This window comes from Bombus huntii, chromosome 7, assembly GCF_024542735.1.
Source record: "Bombus huntii isolate Logan2020A chromosome 7, iyBomHunt1.1, whole genome shotgun sequence".
In the NCBI taxonomy this organism is placed as follows: domain Eukaryota; kingdom Metazoa; phylum Arthropoda; class Insecta; order Hymenoptera; family Apidae; genus Bombus; species Bombus huntii.
Window position 1 is genome coordinate 2,894,160 of NC_066244.1, and position 24,577 is coordinate 2,918,736.

The following is a 24,577-nucleotide window of genomic DNA, read 5'->3' on the forward strand; positions in this document are numbered from 1 at the left end:
TTTCTCATTGAGTTAATACCGAAACGTAAACGTTTGAATATAAATGTAATAAAAAATTTCTTTTTAATCTAGCGATATTTATTTCAGTTGTAATTAGTTCCTCTCTTATTCGGTATTTAAATTATTACCAACATTGCCGACGTTACTGCCAACATACAATTAACAATACAATAGTTACCAATAGAAAATAATTTTTTAACGTTTAAAAACTAGAGCGTAAGAAAATGGTGTATAGACAATAATAAACATCTACGACTTATGAATGTTTTCTGTTGAAATTTAGCAAACTTAATGTGAACACAAGATTTTATTAAAATATGCATATGGAAAGTCTCTGTATATTTTGATGCAAAAGATATTGTAATAAACAGATTCTGAAATTACATTGTTTATCTTACTTTTATATTGTACTGAATTTGACTCTAAATAAATCATACAAGTATTATTATAATTAGTTGTAATTATAGCTATTATTATTCTCCATCATCGCTACAGTATTAGTACTTTAGACCAAAACTGTATTGGTTTATGAAATAGATACATGTTATCTAAATACATGTTCAACGCATGGAAATGTTTTATTGACACTAATTAAGTTTAATTAGGTTTAATAATTTCCTTTAACTTAGACCACATGTAACAAATTTAAAATATTGCGTACTTGAGGTTGATGAGATTAATGATTTACGAGTGAAAGTGTAACTTTATGCAAAAGATGTAAAAACTTATAATTATGTAAGAAATCAATTTTCATAGTTACACTCTGTAAGACATAGTAAAGCATCAGCTATTGTAACAAGATTTACAACTCAAAAATGGTCTATGAGCTGAAGGCCACTGTATTCGCTCGAAAATATCTTGCAACGAAATGTATGCTTTAAAATGGCTTTTTCAGAACACAGATATTCAATGCATACGCCACTAAGCGACCTGCTTGATTAAATAACATATTTCTAATACACAAAAATATAATGAACAGCGTTGTTTCCTCGATATCAAAGGAACTTGACGACGGTAAAATGTCGCACATGGCTATGCACAAATGCGGATGTTTTCATCTTCAGTGAATAGCTATGAGACCCGACTCCAAAAGTTTTTGCAATTTTGCTGCTACGTCTTTATTTTTCAGGTGGCTATAAATAGAAAAATTATAATATTAATATAAAATGAAAAAAATTGTTCTAATATAATAAATCTAATGGATTGATTATACTTACTCTTGTAAAGCTCTAGGATCGCTTTGCATCTGCTCTAATATAAGTCTCATCGCAGGATCCCGTAATATACTTTGGACTTCTGGGTCTGCCATTGCTCTCTTCCTTACTTCCTCGGGATTGGAACTAACAGAAACGGCACATGAGCGATATCCTTCTAATGCCTCGCTATTCGAAGGATCTAATTCCAATGCTTTTTGGTAAGCAGTAAGTGCTTTTCCTTGTTGTTGCATTCCCTGTAATATCTTCCCTTTCCTTATCCATCCTTTGATAAACTTGGGATCAATTTCAACACATTTCTCGCAATCCTTCAACCCAAGATCGAACGCTGCTAATTTCGTATAACAGGCAGCTCTGTTGCTATAATATTTTGGGTCATCTGGATTTCTTTTGATAGCCTCTGAGTAATGTTTTATAGCTGTTGGATAATCACCCTCTTTGTATTTTTCATTTCCAAATTCCTTTTCTTCTTCTGCTTTTACTGGGTCAATATATGCTTTTCTTTCCTCCTCTTTGATGATTTTATCAATATCCGAAAGAAGAGTTTTAATTTCGGGTGTTCTATGTTCTGACATAGATTTCTCATAATACACTTTAGCTTGTTTCCAATTTTCCATCTTTTTGTATGCATGTCCAATTCTAGTGAATGCTTTAGCTATTAACTTAAAGTCTGCTCTATTTTCTCTTCCAACTTCAATGGCCTTTTCACATTGAGCGATACATTTATCATACTCTTTTTGTTCAAAATATACTGCTGCTATGTTTAGTAAGTAAATAATTTCTGTAGGATCTAATTCGACTGCTTTGTTATAGTGTTGAAGAGCTGGTTCAAACTTCTTTTGTTTGTAAGCATCATTGCCTAATTGCTTTTCACGCTGTGCAAGCTTCTGAGGTGTATTACAATCTTCTTCTTCTTTCTTCTGAGGCTTAGGCGATTCTTGTTTAGGTTTCGGAGGTTCTGATTGCGGAGATGAGTTCGTTTCTATTTCCATGTCAGTATCCATATTCATTAATACACCAAGAGTCGTAAGTACCCGTTTGTCTGTTAACATCTCAGCAGCAGACTCTGAATTATTTCTGAGAGTATCTAGAATTTTTAAATATTCTGGATCTAATAAAAAGCCTTTGGTTCTGGGATCGTTTGCAAGCTTCACAAATAAATCTGGTCTATTGAAGGGATTTGACGTCATTAATCGTTGAGCTTTCACTTCAGCCAAACCACTTTGTAGTTGGGCATTGTCAGGTTCATGTTGCAGGCCAGTTTCATATGCTTTGATAGATGCATTTAATTTACCTAAATAAGCCAATGCACTGCCCATACGTGAATATCCTTTCCCCCAGTCAGGCTTTAAACTTATAGTTTTCTCAGCATCTTCCACAGCTTGTTTGTACATTCCTGCTTTAGCATATGCTGCAGATCTATTACTATATAAAACATGATTATTTTCATCTAAGCCAATTGCTTCTGTATAATGTTTAATAGCCTCTTCATATCTTCCTTCTTGTAAAGCAGAATTACCTTTCTGTTTTAGTACATATACCTGCAAATTTAAATTTAATAATTTGGTATCATTAAATTGGAATCTCAAGGAAACAAGCAGTAACAAAAGATCGAAACGTCCTTTCTAGAGAGTTATAACAATGTTAACTTGGATGCGAAAAATATCGTTTATTTAACGAGCATAAAAAATGTTCAATTTTGTATATAAACGATCATATCAAAACAAAAAATTAAATAAAAAGAAACAAGAATTGATATCTTTTGTAGTAATCTAATAGAATGTACGAGAAAATAGCGCGACAAGCAAGGAATAAGACAATTCTTAAAACAAAGCGTGTTCAATTAACAGCATCATGGATAAATACAGTGCCTTTCAAATTAGCAACTTTTTAACCTTAAGGAATGCGTGATAGTAATCAACGTGGCAAGAATGTTTACCTGGTCCATAACGCTTGACTTTAGTACAGTAATACTTTCGTTCTATTTTTCAGAACTCGTTCTTTTATGCTCACGAAGATACGTGATGACTCGTGAAGTACACTCGAGCCGGCGCAGATTTTCAGAAAGCTCCAGAAATGGACAACTAGCGCCTCTTCTCAATTGTCGAGAAACTAGTTATACGCAATGCCTTTTTGTGATTATATTCCACAATTTTCTAGTACCTTCGAAAAACATTCTGTCCTTCTTTTATATGCAACTTGATTGCCAACCTAGTTTCACATTTAATCCAAATTATACTATATTCGTTTGTAAAGTATTTTCTGCTTCGCAATGTATACATATATAAATTATATTTATTAACATTTTGTCGACTGTTGGTACATTACATTTTATATATGATTATATTTTACTATCGCGATCTCTCTATACACATATATATATTCTATGTGTAATTACATAATATTATATTTTCATTTATATTTCATCATATTTTATTACTATAACCATTATTACTGTATTTACATTTCTTCCTAATTTATAATTTAATCTTTAAAAATATGTTAAATAAATACATATATATATATATATATATATATATGTATGTACTCAAACACAAACAATCATAATTGTAACTACGTCTCTAAATTAGATATTTAGATTCTCTTTAACAGAATTTTGGCCTTTAATTCATGTTTCGTATGGCTTATTATTATAATTTTTATGTATGAACTTGTATATACATGTAGTAACGTATGGATTCTTAGAGTAAGGACAAGTAATGATGGTAAATTCAAAGTTTAGTGTAGTTTAATAAGTGATATTCAATAACAAAAGGAATATAAATAGAGTTTATTCTAGTTTAATAAGCGATATTCAATAACAAAAGGACCGACTATAATATCGTCGCACGTCGATTCACACTTTCGTCTCAACTGTCCGCTCAACTCACACTCTGCTTCTCAACTGACTCTCTGGCCGTTGTAGCATTCTTTGTCTTTTGCTAGGCCCACCACACACGTGTTCCGCGGACGCTCGTAGCCAGGGTCACGTAGGCCTTTTCGGCGAAACTATTTATTTGAAGGACCGATAACGAAGGACCGATAATTGATGGAGCCGACAGCGCCTCGGCTCTCGCGACATTGTCTATAGTTAACTCGATGTTTCTTAGGCCCGATACTACATACATTACATTACAAATGTATTATATACATTTCACTAAAACATGGTTCCAATATTACAGTCTAAGGACGCTCAGATTTACGATACAAGTTAATCGTAGAATCCGAACATGGAAGCGTATTAAATAAAAAAGGACATATATGTGCATATATTATAATGATTCACGAACGTAGGTGCATTTTAAGTACGATTAGTACGAACAACTTTGTATGGTAAAATGTTTAGTGTCCAAGGTTGCTTGATCTGACATTACTTTCGTTGCCACAGAACCTGGTATTTCCATCAGCAAACTGGAGTAACTGGGGAATCCCAGATATTTGTCGTGTTGCATTTTTTCGTTCGTAAGCAGTTCGATAACCGTAAAATTATCTCTAGAATTATATTTCGCACTCGGATATTTTATCATAGAATTCAGAATATTTTTTGTTACATTACAAGGAACATAATACATACATACTTTGTAAAGATAGAAGATTCAGATTATTATATTTTTAATGTAAATAGAACATAATATAAATGAATTACTACTTACAGCCAAAAAATTAGTAGACGATTAGTAGAATCCTTTCTTTTCCAAGAGCCAAATATATCCCGGAACCTGTGCACTTCGCAGTCCGAACTCCCCCAAAAAGGAATAAGTCTCCAGACTTCTTAGAATGCCTAGACCATTACACGTTACGAACTCGAAATAACCAACAGCCGGTCTTTGCTCCATATTTTTACGCCGGCTTTTGCAAAATTAGCTATAACATTTCATCCTTCTTTGAGCTTTCATATTGTATTTTCTGTATTTATTGCCTAATAATCAAAATCGAATCTTATATATTTGCTAATGCTTGTTAACAATCATTCGCTATTCGTATTTATCGGCAAAAGAAATTCTAAAATCTATGATACATTTTCTAAGACTTTTTATTACTAAAAAATAATTATCATCGTTATGTAACAACGTTAATGTTATCCTTCTTTTACTGCTGATACCGTAAAAACAACATATTTACGATACTAACAAAACTTGACTATATACAACAATAGGGAGAGGGGGAACAAGGAAATTAATACACGTTAAACATTCACAGTAAAATACCGAAGTATTCTGGCGAAATAAAGCTCAGTAGAGCTTTGATACGTTCTTTGATAAATAGTCCTATTTATAAGTGTTATTTCGGTCTCTTTATCTAATATAAATTATGTGTATGTACACCTTAAAATGAGCAATGAAATTACGAGTGTTCTGTTACATATTACTTTTTCTACTTTTTTATATCAGCGTAGATTCTTATTTTAAGTCGCTTCCAAACGTACGGATGTCACTGCTACATTCTCACACTATTCGAATAAAAAAGTCTGATACTTTCTTCTATATTTACAGAACGAGATCCTATGATCTCCTAAGCGTAAATGTAAATCCTTTGCAGTCGATTATCTATATTGCAACGATTCTATTTGTTTCGAACATTATCGTTTCTCTCGTTACCGAAGTATAGTAGTTGCTTCTTACTGAAGCACTAGACATTAGCATTAGACATATTTATGTATTTGCTCGTCCTTCGTTACCTCGTGTATTCTTTCGTTTTCATCGTCTTTACAATACGTTTCACATTGATTTTGCTAATTAGCTTTAAGCAAATAAAACATATTCGATTTGATGTGATTAATACTTGCACTTGTCGGAGTTCAAACTATCTCTGTCTACCCTATGTACCCGTATCGTGATGCATCGTCACGACCATTTGTCAAGACATCGTCGGTAATGACTTCTCGATGATATTATAATCAATTAAATAATCCATCGTACAACAAGCCGAATTGTTGATCTGATCAACGTATCGGTAAATATTTCTATACTTTGACACCGACCACGTTTTGTCGAAGTCGCACGATCGCGGGTAAATAATTATTAGCTGCAGAGCTTTCGTCTTCATCATTGTTGTCGGAATCTGACTCTGGAAGCGGTTCCGGTGTTGCGCCCAGTCTTACTAATTCCCTTGCGAGTTGAATATCGTAGCACAGAGCTACCTGATATGCAGTGAGCCCTGCGTAGGTTTGCGTATCCAAGCAAGGCTTGCACTCCTGAAGGAGGAACGCGATCACTGACCGACACCCATTCTCCACAGCGAGGTGAAGAGCTGTTCTCCCCGCCAATGCTTCTCTGGCTTCAAGATCCGCTCCGAGGCGTAGCAGAAGCCGTACCAACTCTACTTGACCCGATGAGGCGGCTATGTGCAAACACATTTCTCCTGAAACGCAAAGTATAACATCTACATAAAATATTGAACGATTAACATATGATTTATACATGAATTATTAACGTATGATAACGTATGAATGAATACTTTGTTTGAGGCATTGTTCTACGATTAAAAAAAGATCATTTATGTCAATACACGTTCGTGCGTCTTTAACGAGGGTGGAAACGCGTACTTTTCATAACGATGCGACCGAGTCACATGCTTCTACAAGATATAGATAGAACTAGGAAGACGTGGTGAATCATTGTCGTCGGAGGTTTGGCTGGCGTCCCGCGGTCCAAACTAGGTTCGTACCGATCAAAGTAACTGCTAAAATTAACCTCCCTTGTTACCATCGGCAGCATGTACATTGGCGGAATATAATTACTAATTTTGTTGCAGCTGAACTCGCCTCGCAACAGGGAGCTTCAGAGAGCTGATCTCTACCGCGCAAATATTTATGTTTCTATTCTTATCGAGACGTATCGATGCACGATGCGCGAAACGCAATTGCGTTAGAAGTACATAAAGAAATAGATTATTTATGTATTTCGAAATTTCTCGATACACTTAAACGATATTGTATTGGCAATTATCGATTTGCTCTTTATTATCGATGATCCTCTTAAGCAAGGAGATTAAATTTTCATCGGATATTTCTTCAGTTTTTATTCCCTAAAAATAGAGAATCAAGAGCAACGAAAGAATCGTTAACTTTCTTTTTCCTTCCTCGTTTCGTTCTCTCCGACGAAAACGTTCAAGGGTGAAAGCATATACGTGTCCACCGATTTCCACGCCATTGTGGGGTTTCCCAAGTCGAATCGAGTCGAACCGAGGCAAGAATATCACGACACGCAAATAGTCGCGCAGGTATTTTTAAATATCAAAAACATCTGCTTCGAGCTTTCTGTCTCATCGCGCGCCGCGCGTGATGTAACGCGCGTGCACGCACGCACAGACGACGCGCCAAAATTCCGTCGCGTGTATTCCGAGCTTAATACCGCAACACTCTTTTCTCCTCACTTTCTTCTTCCCCTACCTAATTGCTTCATCCGTGAAATTCTCTAGGCGCGTCTCATCGACCGAATCACCGCGACTACACTTGAACCCCTAACGTTTCTGCTCCACTATTGAATCATACGTATCACGAAAGGCCGTATGTCTTTCTAATTTAAGCCTAGTTATTCGAGCATGTGCTTTTTCGTTCGCTTCGATAAAATTACACACGCGAATGTTTACGTTTTTCTTGACAAATCGATAAGACGTAAAGCACGTTGTACGTCACCGGTATGTACGTACGACGCAACGTAAGAATCAAGTAACAGACACGCGAGCTTGCGATTAGATCAAAAATCCATAGCAAAAGCGTAGCTTAATTTATTTCGTCATGGTCCAAAATCAGCCGTTACGCCAACAGCTTGCCATTCCATGTGTACATCCATTTTATAAGCCTAGAATGGAGTATATGGATGACGTTATGTGGGAATTCCGGAGCTTTGTAAAAGAGCTAACGTTCAACGTTCGATTATTCAGGCATCGCAATTTGAAATATTTAACGTAAAACCACGGATATATCAAATTAGCATAGCAAAAGGAAATCTTGTAAATGTAATTACACTGGAGTCTGTGAAAGATGCATAGACAACGGATACAAAAGGCATAGTGGAAAAGATTTCTGACTAAACTTTTCTTCGAAGCATCCGTAGCACATTTAGCTGCGGCTCGAATTCTCGTTTGAATAGTCACTGAAAAGGAAGCTACTTTGGAATTACGAATAACGCGATTGTTACTTGGAAATGTCTCGAAAAATATTATCTATTTGAAAGTGACGAGTGGCATTGATCACTTTTCTCAAAAATATCACGAATCGTCAATAATGGGATTATACTTAACTTCATGGAATTTCCGAACGAAATAAACGGAATAACGGATCATTCTCGATTCTCGATGAAATCATGGGAAACCCGCGCATAATCGTGGTTACAGAATTGTTCCCCGTGTGCGGCGCGCGCGCGTGCGATGCCAATGACTGTTGTTTCATGCGGTAAAAGTTGTTAGGATTTTCCGAGATGCTTCGTTTGTCCTTTCCGCGAGCGATACTAAACCCGTGTCACGCGCGTTTCCTGCCTTCTTAACAAAACATCTTATTCCATGGGTTTCTTTTTATTGTCCATTAATAAGAACAGGCTTTATCCTCGGTGTTTTTTGTGTCATACATCATCGTCAAATGTTCAAGGATTTAACGAATGTACTAAAACTACTTTGTGTTGCTATTCTATTCATTTATTCATAAAATGTTGTCGCTGATGAGATTTAAGCAGAATAAACAAACAAATGTTAATTCATTGAGAAATGTTTGAGTAAGCAAAGTGAAATGGAGAATATGAAAAAATGAAGAGTATGAATTTACTAGTTACCATCGTAATTCCTCTGTTCTAGGTTTTGTGGCAGGGCAGGTATTTCCTTTGCTTGGCGTAGGTAATTCCTTTCAACAAGTGTTAACGGATCGGTAAGGGCTTTCGCGGAGGCGAGATCCCCGGTAGCACACGCCAAATGAAGGGCTGTGTTTCCGCTAAAGTTCCTCAATGTCGGGTTTGCACCTGCCAAAATAAGCCGCCTAACAATCCTCGGTTGTCGTGTCAATACGGCCAGATGCAGGGGCGACTGGCAGTCATCGTTCAGGATATTTAAGAGGCAGGCATGTGGCGCCATTCTTATCAAGCTGAACGCAGCTTCCAGAAAGCCTTGCACTATGGCCATATGAAGTAGCCTGTGTGAGAGAGAGAGAGAGAAAAAAAATAAACGATTACTAATGGCTTTAAGGAAAGACGTTTGCATAAAGATGAAAAAGAATGTGTTGCAATTTTTCGCTCTGCAATGGGTAATCGCGATATTACATCGGTCATTGGTGGAGATAATGTACGTATTTACGCGAGTAGGCTTCGACCTCGAAGCGCCACTATAATTTCTTTTCCTCATTTCAGAGTTTGTTTCACAGTTTATTTTCTCTGTGCAAAGGTCAATGTTTCGTCATTCAATGACGACGCGTGCAACGTTTTGATAGAATTTTCTAATTGTATAACTCGTATTACACATTATAATACGAAGAAAGGAAAATGGCGTAAAAAAAAAATTTGTATATAATTGTTTGAAGTTCCCCGGAAGTTATCCCTGAAAGGCATTGGTGCTATCGTCCCCTGTCGCCCTGTACTCTCCTTGACGTATCACAATTTGAAAGGATCTCTTGGACGTGTATCTCGCGATTGCAATAATTTAATTGATCAATGTGCTTCGCCTTGCGAAAAGCGTATGAGACGATCGGCCGATCTACGTGCATACGATGACGCGTAACAATATTTGCTTCGATTAACATATTTCTCGTATGATCAGAAAAACAACAGCTGTACTTGATAAAGGCATTTATCTTAAAATACCATTTGTCATCATTTAAACGGAACGATGGTACAATTATCCTTTTTATTTGTTTTGTTTAAAATTCTTAACATCTACGATGCTTTCTTTATGAGACTATACATATGTATTACGTGTATTATATAAAACAACACTTCCTACGTGTTAATCGATACAAGGAAACAGGTTATATGTAAATCAAGTCATTGTTTCATCATACAAAGAAAAACATCCATTGAACGGAATACGTTATTATTATTGTAACATCGACCGATACGCTCGAAAACAATAATGTCACTTAAAACTCTTGAAAGTAACGCGGGCTACAGGTTGCTTCGAAACGGAGCATGCGCCGATCTGCATATATATACGTGAAATTAACTATCACTTTATTTTGCTCGCTAACGATCTCGTTAGTCATATCAGAAATTTCAGAAACATGACGTCTTACGATTCTACTTGTGACGCACATGACACGACACGTGCCAACTTAATCGGAATTTATATATTGTTAAAACTAGGTCAAACTTGTTTTGAAAGGGAGAAATACATAATATCTAGATTACTTACGTGTCACCATCGTCGTCCTGAGTATAGTAGAGCTGCCAAGGTTCCTTATTGAGCGGTTTGTCAAGAGATTGAGGTAGATCGTGTCGCAACGTTGAAGCATCTTCTTGCTCGAGTTTCTCGGAGATTACCGGAGTCAATTCGACGGTAGGTTCAACCTGAACCTTGCCGCTTGCCAGAGGATTTAATGTAACTTGTTTCAATGTAAGCTGGCTCAAGCTTTCGCTTAAGCCAAGATCCACGCCGCTATCTGCTCTCATTGGTTCCGGGGCGACGGGTGCGGTTGTTGCAGCATTCAATTCGTAGTCGCACAGCTCCGAACTGATCTGGAGATTGCCACTGGAGAGAAATCCGGAATCGGCGTGGCTCGAATTACGTTGATCTTCGCACTTTTGTTGTTGTTCGTTTTCTGGAACATTGTTCTCCATCGGTGTCGTTCTCGGCGAATGCCACATCTTTTCGATATCAATATTCAATCCGCGGCCGAAAATCTACTTATTTCCCGCTTTGCCTGAAGGAAAACTATCATGCGACTTGTATACACATATACACAGACACACAGAGCGACGCACTGTGTATACACCACTATGTATACTTCTCTAAAATCTTGACACGGCGAATTTATGTAGCTTTCCGTGCGGATGCTTTAATCGACTATTACGATTTCGTTCGATTGTCCTTCCTTCTCTGAACAAGAACACATTCGTCTCTGTTTCGTTCGTTCGCAAGCGACGCCACTGCTCCGTTTATTCGAGCAATCATTCGATTGTCGTTCGCCTCGAACAGCTGGCTTCTTTACGTGTATTCGGTTTCTCGTTGTCGTCGCATTCTCGTTTTGACTGTGTGTTCGTAAATAACGGTGGCTAGTGCACGTCGTTCCACGATAATTTCGCGTTCATCAGAAAATTTCACGTATTAGTGAGGAAGACGGTTTCAAAGGAAAGGTTAGGTCTGTTGAATAAAAGTTTATGTTTCTGACGGAGAACTGTAGAGAAAGAAAACAAAATAATATATACTTGATAACCGTGCAAATTTGTAATTGTATCGAAACTCCACTCAACGCGCTGTCTGGAAACCAACTAATCGTGTAACGTTAGGTGACGCGCTGAGTAACTTCCACGATGGCCGCTTCACACAGTGGAACCTCTGGCGGTATCAGCGGTTTGTGAGCTCTCAAAGGGGAAAGGTAGGGGTGGGAAAACCCATCATCCTCTGGCAGGGCCAGCTACGCGTATACACTGTGTACTCAATTTAACTTGGCATTCTTTAGATAACCAGTTTAGAAAAAGAAAGCGGAGTCGGAAACTCCATAAAAGAAATCCCACCTTATTTACCGCAAATAATTTCGCAATTTTACACGGAAGTAATTTGATGGATTATTTCATTCCATTAAGCAAATCTTTATCTTCCGATATATGCGAACATATATCATAGGAGTATTTCTAAATAAATTATCAATTATTATTTATGAAATTACTTTTCATGTAATGTACAAAACGATCTAAAAGAAAAGCAGATTCAATGCTAAAGTTTACTACAGTATCTGATCGGGCGCAGAACAAATTTTTCGACGTCGTGTAACATTGCATACGAACGCGCATTTTCTCTTTTTACAGTCATTTACCTGGTCGTAATTTATCTACTTGACATTCGTTTCTTTACCTTTATTAATTTTTACGAAGTAGAAAGACAGGTATCCGTTTGCCAGCTGAGAATGAAGAATCTAATGAACTATGGCTTAAATCTTTATTTCGCATTTGAATTATCGATAAATTCAAACCAAATTTTATTAGGTACTTAAGGAGTGACGGGAAAGCGTTAAGTTATTGTGAACGAGCATGTCAAACGTATATGTATATGTTTCTGTAGGAACATGCAGATTTCACCGTTCTACTTTCTTTTTGAATTGTCAATCCATATGATGCACACTCGCTGGAAATTCCATCGGTATTTCCGACTTAGAAGATTTACCAATGTTTACAAATAATTTCAAATACTACGGATTACAAAGTAATATACCTAGAAGACACGTTGGTACGATACGCTTTAAAAGTGAATCTCTGTCCTATTCATGGGAGCTTAAATACGGTTTTCCCCAAAGATGGTTACTAACACTCGACCTTAAAACAAAGGGAAATCGTATTTTTTATCGTCCGTTACACAAATCGCTAGTACACCGATAATCCCAGACTGCTGTCATAATATGTACTTTCTTATTTCGGAAACAATAGCTACTATTAATGTACTACATAAATGAGAGTGAAAGGCCACTGTGGATTGATGAAGGTTGTTAAAGCATTTGTAAATGATAGACTTAACCTGTAGACCAATGACAACGAATTATATAATTTTATGTAATCGTTGGTTAATAATGAATAGAGTATTTTTCATGAATACTATTTCTGTTTGTGCAATTATATAAATTTTTCCTTATCGACCTGATAATGTGTGATTTATTGATAAAAATTTGTCACTGACCTTGTGTGAAAAAAGATGTGACCAAACTTTTTTATAGTAACGATGAATGAGAATTCGATGCGAAAGCTATCTGGGAAAAACCTAACTGTGATAAGCTCAGTACGTATACATACACATTATATCTGCATTGTTCACGAATTCATCTGCAAAATTCATCGATAGATACACCATTCATTATCAATAACTTAGCTATCGCACTTTGAATTCACTTTTTGTACATTGTATATGTATCAAGTGCGTTCGCACGATTTGTTTTCTGATGTCGATTTTATTTTCATCTATAAAGCCTAGGAAAGTCCTCAATGGTAAACAAGTTTTTTAAAGAACAATAGCATCACTTAATTACTTGTATTCTACAAGGTTAAACATATTAATGATGTTTTAAGTGTTCAAAGTCTAAAGAAACACGATGACTCAAAGTTGAAGCGGATAAAGTATTAGGTCATTTTATTGTATCCTTGTTACGATAGAAATAAAAATAAAACATATTATATCTTTTATGAATCAGCTCTGTAAACTTTTTATATGTTATATTGAAAAGTATTATTTATACAATAATCTGCTTGTCAGATATTTAAATTATTTTCGAATAAAAATTATAAGCAGGTTTAAACAAAATACAAATAATTTATCGGAAAAAGTGACTATATATTTCTTAAGTGATCACTTACCCGTTTGAAGATGTCAAGTCACAAGTGCAACAAATGAAGATCACGTTAGTAGACTTGATCGATTTCAAATGAATTGCTTGCATCGTCTTTTGTCAATAGGGAAGAATCCGTAGTTACATATATTATTCTATGTATAAGATTAGGTTAAAAATAGATTAAATCTTATGATAGAGACAAACAAAGTAACGTACTTGAGCACAAGGCGCAATGCAGCGCATGCAGACAAGCTTCCAACTGTTTGAATCAACTGCGCGCTGTTATACGGAATTTAAGTTTACACGGGAAATTCCTAATGAAAGTAAACATGAATATACGGGCTCATAAATTTTTTAAACGCAATTTTGAATAAAAATAAATCATGCACTTTCTTCTATATAAAATTAAGATTTAAGTGTTTTAAATACTTCATAAATATATATATTTCAATAAAATTTGGGTCTGATAAACAAAGTATTTTTTTTTATGAATATAATTTTTATTTTAACAGAATATAAAAATAATAATATCATGTACTCTTATGTTCAAGAATTCCTTGTCGTATCAATGGTTCACAAACAGATCTTGGTAGCAAATGATATGTATTTTTTTTTAGCAAAATAACTTGGCCATCATCTAATTCCAATCTTCCAAAATCCTCTACACATTTGACCTGAAATAATATTACATTTTGTACATTTAGCTGTTATTAGAACAGAGTTTGAGTATCTATTTTATATATACCTCTACATAAGGAGTTTTTGGAGGTACCATATTTGTTGTTAGATTAAACCCATGGTCTTCTCCTAAAGATCTCATGTATTTAGCTAAAGACTTATTATATGACTGAAACCATTGAATTTCAGCATTTAATAAATTGGAATTTATTTCTGGTGGTAGAATGCTCCCTAATTCCCATCGTAATTCTCTTAGTTTTCTCATTCTGTTATATATGTATGCTAAGACACATCTTTTATTTCTTTTTAATGCTGTATGTCTCAACTGTACTGATGGCAATAATGCCATATTATCATCATTCCTAATGGCATTGCTGAAAGTTTATTCAATAATAAGCTTTTTCTACGTTTTAATTTTTACATTGTTATACCTTATACAAACCTATCTGCTACATTTGCATCATAGAGACATTGCATCTCCTGTAAAACTTCTTTAACAAGTACCTCCTATAAATAAATCGTTTTTTTAGATCATTACTTAATTATCTCTAATATCATCATAACATTATTTTATCATACAACCTACATTGAATGGTAATATATCAGAATATAAATCTAGTTCTGAAATAAGCTTAAAGCCTTTTCTTCCATACATATTTTAAAAATATAGTTAAAAATATATATAACTACTATATACTACTATAAAAATATATATACTACTGTTAATAATAAGTACCAAATTTTTTGAACATCAGCTGTTGAGTACAGTACTACCGACTGACTCTAATAATGACTACATTTAAAAATGACCAGTTCCTACATAAACTAAGCCATTCATGTTCAATGGTAGTGACATCTACAAAATCTTTGAGTCTAGCGACATCTCACGTCAAATTGAACATTATCGAAAACATTTAGGTTATTTTTATAATAATAAACTGTGTTTAGATGCAATAACAAAAAACTCTTTTATTGAAATGTTATCGCTTAGAAATGTTATCACAAAGTTACAAGCATATTCGCAACAAGTAACGTATTGTACAAAGGCTATCACGGAAAAAATTCATCCAATCATTTCCAAAAGAAGTTATGAAGATGAAAATTATTTTTACCAAAGACCGCGCGAGGTATGGCTAGAAAATTTGGATACCGTTGAAAGACAAAAGTTAGGACTTGTTTTTCTACATCCCGACATTTATGGAGCATCTCCTAGGATAGATATAATTCATGAAAACATACGCTGGCAAAGAATGTATCGCTTTGTGGTAATTATTACATCTCATTAATTACCCCTATTAGTCTTAAATCAAGAATGACAAGATGGGTAAATTAATTTTTCATTTTAGTGTTATGCACATACAAAAGTACGTTCAGAAGTAAGAGGTGGTGGCAAGAAACCATGGCCACAAAAGGGATTAGGTCGTTCCCGTCATTCAAGTATACGTTCCCCATTATGGAGAGGTGGTGGTGTAGTACATGGACCTAGATCTCCTACAACTCATTTTTACATGCTTCCCTTTTATACCCGAGTTGCTGGACTTACATCTACATTGTCTGTTAAATTAGCTCAAGATGATTTGTATATTGTTAAGGATTTGGAAATTCCATCCAATAAACCATCATATATTGAACAACTAATAGAAGAGCGACATTGGGGACCTTCTGTGTTGTTTGTTGATACTGATGATATTATGCCTGAAAACATCTCAGAAGCAACTGACACAATAAAGCATGTAAATTTAATGCCTGTATATGGTAAGTTATATATTAATAGATTTTGATGTTATTTAATTTATATCACCTTCATTATAAATTTATTTTCCAGGCCTGAATGTCTACAGTATGTTAAAATATAATACTTTAATTCTTACTGAAAGAGCTGCACGTTTAATTGAAGACAAAATATTGTACCATTTACATAGGCCAGATTATCGTAAATTAATGGCAAAGTTTAGACTTAGTCAGCAATAGAAATTAAAAAATAAAAGCATGAAATATCAATTTCATTTATTTTCTGTAACTGTCATTAATTTCTTATAACAATTCAATATTATTATCAATATCAGTTTTGAGCTTATTTATATCAAAACAAAATTTTCATCCCTAGTTGAATAAAGGTCACTTCTTTCTTAATGTTGGCATACTAGTTGACTTTTTAGGAAGAGGCTGCAAGGACAAATGTCAATGATATTAAGAAAAATATAATACCGAATTATAATTATATAAAAATAAAGACCCTTACTGCTGGATGAGGATCTTCACCTAACATTTTTTCACGAATGGCCCACCTTATGCTTGCATGTTTAGCTTCCCCAGGAAAAGACATTTGTTTCCATCCCTGTTGATATTTTTGATAAAGTAAAACTGGATCGGTCTTTTTAACATTTTTACTTTTTTGGATGTCTGGTTGCAATCTCCATGGTCTAATAACTATATTGAAATAAAAAAGTAAAATTGTATTTATATGTTGTAATTTAATTGTATTTATGTTATATTTATGTTCATATTTACAATATGATACATGTTAGAAGCTTACATGATTTTGTTCCAGAATGAGTATTTTTTGTAGATGATGTACTTTTTGTGTGGCTGCTTCCAATATATCCTTGCTGATGGTCTAAAATGTTTGGTGCACTCATAGGACGTACTGATTGCAAAGGTGTTGATTTTTCTTGAATCTGTATTTTATCATCTTGTATTTTTGTTGTACTTTGTGTTTCTATATGGAAATCTTTTTTCAAACACCCCTCATATTTATTTTTACTTTTTAAACAAGATTTATTATCTACCTCTATATTATTACATGGCATAACAATAGATTTAACATTGCAATGATCTTCTGTTCTCATGGATTTGGATTTTGACTGTATAATATTCACTTTGTGACCTACATTTGTATAGTTTTCTTCAAAATTTGTAGGATTTTCATTTTCTTTATCACTTGATAACTTTGTCACTATTACCTTTACAATGGTGTCATCAAAATAAGAATTAGAAGAATTAGTGGATATAGTATTTTCAACTGAATGAAACTCTGTCTTTTGTTCTGTAAGAATTTCTTGAATCATATTTTTTTGCTTATCTATTATTTTTCTCTTAATTTCTTCCCTTTTTTGCTGTCTTTCACGATCTTTTATTTTCCTATACAACTTTAAATCTTGTACCAAGAAAAAGGAATATGAATTAGAATCAGTATGCAACAATGCTAGTTACAATGTGCATAAAATATTTAAATATTAACTATTATAAAATACAAAAAAAAGATATCAATAATATTACCTTTCATAAATGCTTTAAGTTGTTGTGCTGTAATTCCAACAAAGCCCAAAGAATTAAGAAGAACAAGTACTTCTCTTGGGTCATCATTCATAATTGATAAAATAATATTGATTTTTAACAATAAACGTTAGCAATAAAAATTGTGACTGTTTGTTTTCATACTCGCTATTCAAATAATAGAAACGTTGAAGTCAGTGATTTCACTCACCATATATTATCTATAATCGTTTAGAGGGTCATACGAATGTTTATTTAAGATAGACTGACTCAAAATATTGAAAAATCATTTTACTATTTAAACGTTTTAATGTTTTCATTGAGAAATACAAAATTCATGTATTTAATTTTTTAACACACTGTTATTATTTACATACAATATTTTATAAGCACAAAATCCTAAGTGAGTGAGCATTCTATAGAAGCGCTAGAGGCTTCCAATTGAAATTTAACAGAATTTCAATCGCCATCTCTTGGGAGAAGTATAAACTAAGAGGAGCGTCCGGAGAAATTTAAAGAGTGGCTGGAATGTACTATAGTAGATCAGGAAATCAAACAAATTTATAAGAAAAAGAATGATAAATATTAATCATTGTAAATATTGAAAGAAATAAATAACATGATCAAGCGTTTCTCTTACATATAAATTTGTTTCTTTCGCTACAAAATATTCCAAAGATATTTATTCTACAAACAATATAATCGGTAACTGCGCAGAACCTTTCACCTGCGCTTGATTTAAGATTAACGAAGCATGTTTAATTGTTCATCAGTCTGAAAACTAATCTTCGTAGAAAATGTCGTCGGTAGCATATATCGTTTTTCTGCTTGCCACAGCAGTGGTAAAAAGCCGCTTTACAGGTAATCCTCTCCTTTAATCGTATGCATTAAAAGTTATTTTTCACTATGATTAATAGATTCGAAGTGTATTAGAACAATTATGACTATGATTGCTTCCCAGATATATGCGCCTCAAAAATTTACACATTGAACGTTCCGCACGTAGTGCGTAATGGAACTGGACCAATCGATCTTTCCTGCATTTACAATGTCACTAAAGACGAGAACGGTCTTGTAATAAAATGGTACCATAACAAAGACCAAATCTATCAATGGATACCGCCAAGTAATACTAAACATAATTGAACTTTTTGAGCCGAGCGACCCTGTTCGATATATGATGTTTTTTCTTTTTATTGTAACCCAACTATAGTGCCACCTCAGGATATAGGAGTGATAGATGGATTTGCTGAATATCCTGAACAAAATTTAAGACATTCTAATTCACAATCTATAATACATTTGAAAATGGCCATGATCGAAATGAGCGGAGAGTATACTTGTATGATTAGCACCTTCCAGGAAGAGGACACGAAAGGAACAAAAATGATTATTTATGGTAACTCTGTAATTGTAAATAATAATCGAATAATTTATGTGACATATAACACTATTACTTAATATTGTATTACAGTGCCAGAAACTAATCTGTCCATTCATGTTTCTTCTTTCAATAAAAGTCATTTGAATCTAACATGTGTAGCAAACGGAGCACAGCCGCGACCGATACTAAAAATTTACATAGAAGGAACCGAAGTCAATAATTATTATGATAAAACTGTAGAAGCAATAAAATATAAAAACATCCTTTTTGCAACACGCAGTGCAATCGTAAAAAATCCTTTGGAACCATTGCTATTAGAGTGTGAAATTTCTATACCACACACGGATTATAAACGCAGAGAAAGAATCGTTTATTATCCTAGTTCGATTCGTTCCAATATAGGCATATAAACTAAAAAGAAAATGAACATATGCATCTAACTACCTTTTTCTATTTTCAGTTCAAATGTTATCACAGATTAGTAACGCGTCAAGCTATAAAATTGGTGACGTTATCCTCATCATCTACATAGTGTTATTATTAAAGTAAATAAATGTATAAGACAAAGAGCTTAAGACTTCTATGTATGAAACTTGATGTATTTATGTTATTACCAAATTCTTCACGATCTTTTTAGGATTATAAAGTAATTAGTTCTGATAGATCTATATTCGTACAAAGCGAATTCTTATTATAGCAAAATTTCAAATCAGAAATCTCTCTAAATATCATGTCAAGACAGAAAATGCAATTGCGTGTGCGTTAAGGATTAAGGCGGAAACAGGAGTTGGTGGGGAGATATATCTTCAACCAGCGGTCCTCGGAAAGATTATCACTTGCCGTTCAGCGCTCATCCACAAAGGATTCGTAAGTTGGCATCTTCAAAATTGGCATTTCAAGTCGTGTTGTTTAAATTTAGATAAGAAAAATTGATTCGACATAAATTTGCAGTGTTATACGTGTACTGTTCTATCATTTTTTTATAATTCTTTTTTATTTGAATTTAACGGAAAGTGTATAACATGATAGACGATATAATAACTACAGTTATTATTTTATTTGACAGTGAATTATCGAACCAGAAAATGAACTGCACTTATGTGGCACTATTTTTCATAGGTAAGTCATATTTATTTCTCATAATAGAAAATGTATTTTTTTAATATTTATTATAAGTGGAAGTATTCTGAAATTGATGAAATAGTTACTTTGCTTGAATATCCTAAAACAGATTTAAAATAAATCGGATTAGAGATTATAATATAATTTCCACTTGAAGCTGATAACATCATTATACAGCGCACCACTTAAAGCAGTTGTTACGATGTTATTGCATTTATTGCTGTACTTCTCATTAAAGAAGATAAAACATAAGTACAGTCAATTTTTTTAATATTCTTTCTTTATTAATGTAAACCGGAAAAAAGGAGAAGAAGAAGAAGAAGGAACTCTAGTCGAAATATGCATTAGCTTATGCCCTATATAGATGCAATAACTTGTAATTACTTGCTTAACATTCATTGATGATCGTACACCTTTTTCGTAACATACATAAATGCATCAAATACGTTCCTTTATGCTTTTTTAAACAAATAATTTTTTAATAGTGCTTTAAATATTGCTAACTCGGTTTTCAGCAAATTCTTTTAGTTAGAATAAAATAAAATGTATATATAAATATAAATAAGAAAAACATATTTTTTGCAATATAGTATGCGCATTATGGGTCTTTGGAGAAACTTTATCTTGCGAACAGTGTGGCAGAGAATGCGCCGAGAAATGTGGAACACGACAATTTCGTGCTTGTTGCTTCAACAATATGAAGAAAAGACAATTTGATCTTGGATTAAAATGGAGGATGAGACCACAGTTGTATACGAATTGGTTGTATCCGAATATCGACATGTACTGATTATTTGTCATATATTTTGTACTTCTATGCCGGTATGCTTCATCGAAACAAGGAAAACGTTATGTACTCAGGGATAATTACTTTAATTATTGTTATAAATATTTTTATTTTGCAATGCCGTTGTTCTAAATAAGAATATTTAATGTACCATAATTTTCTTACGTTATCAAGTGCAATAAATTAAATATATCGAACACTTTAAATACACCGTTATTATTTTTTATTTTTTCTTAGACCATGTTTAAAACATGTTAGGAAAATAAAAGATAATGAAAAACTCCCTTCATAAAAAATATAATATTTATTTTTATATTATTTTTACATTCGATATTTACATATATTCACATACACTGTATTTAAGCAATCCAATTTTTTATACGTTTCATTATTTTTTTTAATGGAATTGACTGCTTACTTCCATCAGAACAAATTTCCAACTTGTCTAATAATCTTTTGCTTTTATTTCTAATCATATTCCATTTTAATTTATCCAAACCAGGATACGATTCTTTGTTTAGAAGTATCATTAAATCTGATATATTATTCACAGCATCGAAAGTAATTAATCCTTTTGAGGTATTTTTTACCATTAAATTTTTTTCGGAATTTTTCTTCTTCTTTTTGGTTACAAATTCGTCTCTTACATCATCGAAATAAGATTCTCGATTACTGCCCTTAATATATGCCGTATTTCCTTTTGTTTCTTCGATTTTTGTGAATATTTTATGTTCCTTTCTATCAGCTATTGATGTATTTTGAATATATTTTAAATTAAAAGTATGACGATCTACAATTTCTACAAAAAATAAATTTTATAAATATATTATATATAAATAATATTTCTTTTTATTATATGATTCGTAAATTTGCTTTTATACCTCCTGCATCATCATTAGAGACACCATTTTTTATCTCACTTGGGACTGAAACATGTATAGCATTTTTATTTTCAACCCATGAAAATGTATTTTCAGATTTTGTTTCTTTGTTGTAATCTTGTATATCACAATCTAGATCTTCATCTGAATCATATTCACGTGGGGTAATTAATTTAAACATTGTATTCTTTAATCCGTAATTGCTGGGAATGCTATATAAATACAAATTTTTTAACTATAACAGTTTTATATAATAATTTATTATATTTATTTTCTTTTACATGCCTTGAGATAGGGTTATCTATCCATGGTACTGATAGCCATGATTTTAAATCATTTGTAAGTTCGTAGTCTTTGGGTAGCCAAGGTAATCCAACAAATTCAAAAGAGTATAGGTATTGGTATAAGTCATTATACCATGTACATGCTTTCTTAACTAGATACCTTGACAAAATCCTGTAGCAAAATATACCAATACTCCATAGCTATAGTTTATAAATTTACACTATGTAATACAAAAATAACATACCATATTCTACTAACGACAGCAAATGCAGTGATAGCAGTAGACCAGGCATGACCTAAACTTATTCTACATTTAAGAAAATATGCAGCATGTTTAGAGACCTGTTCCAAACGTAATATAAGTTTTGCAAAACCTTGTGTTTTAACCAAAACATATTCTACCATTTGTTTACTAGATAATGTAATATATTTTTCATCTATTCCAACATAGCTCTTCAAATTTTCATATTCCTTTTCAAGCGATAATGACAAATATTTGAGCAAAACTTTATTTATTTTAGACATTGATTTGACACCTTTGTCATTTCGAAATTTTCTTTTCATACGATAAATTAATCTGCTTAAAATTGCTGCTTCTTTGTGCAATAATTCTTGAGAAGTTATATCTTTTATAATTTTGTCCAGTGTTAATAGAAATGCAGATGCATCTAATAGTGACAAAAATAAAAAAATATCATGTACTTATTTATTAAATGGAAGATTATTCGCCTTTCGTATAAAAAATTTATATCACAACATTTTTTATTGTTTTGTTTACAAGCAGAATTAAACTTACCAAATTTATGACGTTCGATATGACAAGTTGCATTGGGAGGACGTTCTAATTGCATGCGATTCCATATTGCTTCCATGCTGATTAATTATTTTAAATATAATTGATTTTTAGTACTAATTATAAAATAAGAACATAACCTCACTTCTTACTCATGTAATACAAAGAACGCGCTAATACATTTTATTTATTTTTATTAATGCCTTATAATTTATAGTGTATAAATTGAAATGAAGCATATACGCTCAAATTTATATAAATGTAATATGTATTCGTGCGAATACATGTATACGCGTGTAGCCAATGCTATCGACAACAATATACTGTTATTCCTCGAAAATCTGTAGGTGGAACAGGGGCAGGTCGAGACAATACAGGAGAACTTGGTGGAAGATCAAGAGGAAGTAATTTATATACACCACGATATCTGAAACCTCCTTGCACAATAGGACGGTACATTAAATTTGTCCATGACCCGTGACGTTGTGGCGAATTTGCAGGTTGTTTAAATCTCCAATACACAATTAAAATACATTAATAAAGGCGCAAGTAATGAATGTATTACATTATGTATGAAATCTCTATTATGTTCAGATTCAATAAATTACTATTAAATTCCTACCTGACACCTTTTATTGGTTCTAATTTTCGTAAATATGGTTGATTAGTTCTTTGTTGAACAATATTTAATAAAGGCCAGTTACATGTCGTTACTATGCAACCGATTCTATTAAAATGATCTAGTGGACAGAGATCACATATTCTTTTATCCATCATAAATCACTTGTAAATTTAAAAATTAGTAAAGATTTATTAATTCTAAAAACTAATTGAATACCGCGATTATCTTGAGCGAAGGGGCTGAATATTGTTATAATAACATTTGTTTTATATTTATTTATATATGAAATGTATACTAATATTTATATACAATACAAAGTTCAGATCAAACATCATTAACACTGAACAATAAATACTTTATTCGTGAGGTAATTATATTCGAAGGACCGATTGGGATTGGGGTGTAAAATAGGCGAGATATGGTTCAACAAGCATATGATAAACACGGATAACACCTGATTGTTCCAACGTAAAATAATCCACCAGTAATAACAGGTGCCCTGAAAACAGGACCGGCTTCATAAGGAGCTGGGACTGGTTTAGGTATAGGTGCACAGGTAATACACGGGTGACCTGTGCAGGGTGGACAAACGAAAGGGCGTGGGACGCAAGGTAAGAGTGAAGGTCGAGGCGGACATGGCATGCAGGTGACTGGCATAGGTGGACAACAATTAGGTTTTGATTCCAATTTGCATGGTGGAGTAGGACACGCATAGCAGCAAACAGGTTGAGGCGGGTACGATATAGAACAAGGTGGGCATTGTGGATCCATTGGTGGACAGCAACCGCAACTAAAACAATATTTAAGTTGACCGTTATTGCATTCATCAAATGATAAAATGCTTCACCCTTTCGATCATACCTTTCGATCATCTGTTTTAAATCGTTTTTCCCATAAGGTCGTTCACATTTTGTCATTACCGACATTTGACTCGGCAATGTAATTTGCAATTACACGACTACAAATTTTATTAATCTTATTAAAACAAAAGTCTGAAGTTTGGTATTAAAATAATAGAAAGGTGTTGATAGACGATTAATAATCTTTGTAAATATAGACAAATTCAATTATTACGTGAAAG

The 24,577-nt window shown here is 33.3% G+C and overlaps 8 protein-coding genes and 1 long non-coding RNA gene across 12 annotated transcripts; 3 read left to right on the top strand and 6 right to left on the bottom strand.

Moving 5' to 3' along the window:
• Window positions 1-288: 288 nt before the first annotated feature.
• LOC126867546 (stress-induced-phosphoprotein 1) lies at window positions 289-3,839 on the bottom strand. The gene is made up of 3 exons (XM_050622125.1): window positions 3,154-3,839; window positions 1,218-2,755; window positions 289-1,133 (listed from the first exon to the last, which is right to left on the bottom strand). The coding sequence occupies exons 1-3, from the start codon at window positions 3,160-3,162 to the stop codon at window positions 1,061-1,063; spliced, it is 1,620 nt and encodes a 539-aa protein (XP_050478082.1). The 5' UTR covers window positions 3,163-3,839; the 3' UTR covers window positions 289-1,060.
• Window positions 3,840-5,229: 1,390 nt separating this feature from the next.
• On the bottom strand, window positions 5,230-11,678 carry LOC126867553 (NF-kappa-B inhibitor cactus). Its single transcript, XM_050622160.1, has 3 exons — window positions 10,548-11,678; window positions 8,984-9,336; window positions 5,230-6,575 (listed from the first exon to the last, which is right to left on the bottom strand). The coding sequence occupies exons 1-3, from the start codon at window positions 10,997-10,999 to the stop codon at window positions 6,178-6,180; spliced, it is 1,203 nt and encodes a 400-aa protein (XP_050478117.1). The 5' UTR covers window positions 11,000-11,678; the 3' UTR covers window positions 5,230-6,177.
• LOC126867570 (uncharacterized) lies at window positions 6,582-8,886 on the top strand. Its single transcript, XR_007690349.1, has 2 exons — window positions 6,582-6,873; window positions 6,969-8,886. It is a non-coding gene; the product is annotated as an uncharacterized LOC126867570 (long non-coding RNA).
• A 2,416-nt stretch (window positions 11,679-14,094) lies between the features above and the next one.
• Window positions 14,095-15,165, bottom strand: LOC126867562 (DNA replication complex GINS protein PSF1-like). Of its 2 annotated transcripts, none has more exons than XM_050622176.1 (4): window positions 15,083-15,165; window positions 14,789-14,853; window positions 14,414-14,720; window positions 14,095-14,342 (listed from the first exon to the last, which is right to left on the bottom strand). In XM_050622176.1, exons 2-4 carry the CDS (start codon window positions 14,821-14,823, stop codon window positions 14,199-14,201), a joined length of 486 nt encoding a protein of 161 aa, XP_050478133.1. In that variant the 5' UTR covers window positions 14,824-14,853; window positions 15,083-15,165; the 3' UTR covers window positions 14,095-14,198. The 2 variants fall into 2 exon arrangements, with proteins under 2 accessions (XP_050478133.1, XP_050478132.1); XM_050622175.1 differs by lacking the exon at window positions 15,083-15,165 and adding an exon at window positions 14,933-15,073.
• A 17-nt stretch (window positions 15,166-15,182) lies between these two features.
• Window positions 15,183-16,595, top strand: LOC126867556 (39S ribosomal protein L4, mitochondrial). Its single transcript, XM_050622165.1, has 3 exons — window positions 15,183-15,611; window positions 15,693-16,101; window positions 16,172-16,595. The coding sequence occupies exons 1-3, from the start codon at window positions 15,183-15,185 to the stop codon at window positions 16,315-16,317; spliced, it is 984 nt and encodes a 327-aa protein (XP_050478122.1). The 3' UTR covers window positions 16,318-16,595.
• LOC126867558 (uncharacterized) lies at window positions 16,309-18,051 on the bottom strand. 2 transcript variants are annotated; one of them, XM_050622168.1, is made up of 5 exons: window positions 17,834-18,051; window positions 17,626-17,652; window positions 16,883-17,503; window positions 16,589-16,776; window positions 16,309-16,512 (listed from the first exon to the last, which is right to left on the bottom strand). In XM_050622168.1, the coding sequence occupies exons 2-5, from the start codon at window positions 17,630-17,632 to the stop codon at window positions 16,465-16,467; spliced, it is 864 nt and encodes a 287-aa protein (XP_050478125.1). In that variant the 5' UTR covers window positions 17,633-17,652; window positions 17,834-18,051; the 3' UTR covers window positions 16,309-16,464. The 2 variants fall into 2 exon arrangements, with proteins under 2 accessions (XP_050478125.1, XP_050478124.1); XM_050622167.1 differs by having other exon boundaries at window positions 17,626-18,050.
• A 218-nt stretch (window positions 18,052-18,269) lies between these two features.
• On the top strand, window positions 18,270-19,873 carry LOC126867560 (uncharacterized). Of its 2 annotated transcripts, XM_050622171.1 has the most exons (6): window positions 18,270-18,483; window positions 18,584-18,748; window positions 18,836-19,021; window positions 19,097-19,387; window positions 19,467-19,551; window positions 19,644-19,873. In XM_050622171.1, exons 1-6 carry the CDS (start codon window positions 18,420-18,422, stop codon window positions 19,654-19,656), a joined length of 804 nt encoding a protein of 267 aa, XP_050478128.1. In that variant the 5' UTR covers window positions 18,270-18,419; the 3' UTR covers window positions 19,657-19,873. The 2 variants fall into 2 exon arrangements, with proteins under 2 accessions (XP_050478128.1, XP_050478129.1); XM_050622172.1 differs by having other exon boundaries at window positions 19,467-19,873.
• Window positions 19,874-21,200: 1,327 nt separating this feature from the next.
• Window positions 21,201-23,181, bottom strand: LOC126867551 (uncharacterized). The gene is made up of 5 exons (XM_050622140.1): window positions 22,878-23,181; window positions 22,326-22,749; window positions 22,082-22,252; window positions 21,797-22,008; window positions 21,201-21,714 (listed from the first exon to the last, which is right to left on the bottom strand). Exons 1-5 carry the CDS (start codon window positions 22,951-22,953, stop codon window positions 21,275-21,277), a joined length of 1,323 nt encoding a protein of 440 aa, XP_050478097.1. The 5' UTR covers window positions 22,954-23,181; the 3' UTR covers window positions 21,201-21,274.
• Window positions 23,182-23,756: 575 nt separating this feature from the next.
• Window positions 23,757-24,566, bottom strand: LOC126867564 (sperm mitochondrial-associated cysteine-rich protein-like). The gene is made up of 2 exons (XM_050622179.1): window positions 24,358-24,566; window positions 23,757-24,286 (listed from the first exon to the last, which is right to left on the bottom strand). The coding sequence occupies exons 1-2, from the start codon at window positions 24,420-24,422 to the stop codon at window positions 23,920-23,922; spliced, it is 432 nt and encodes a 143-aa protein (XP_050478136.1). The 5' UTR covers window positions 24,423-24,566; the 3' UTR covers window positions 23,757-23,919.
• Between the last annotated feature and the right edge of the window lie 11 nt (window positions 24,567-24,577).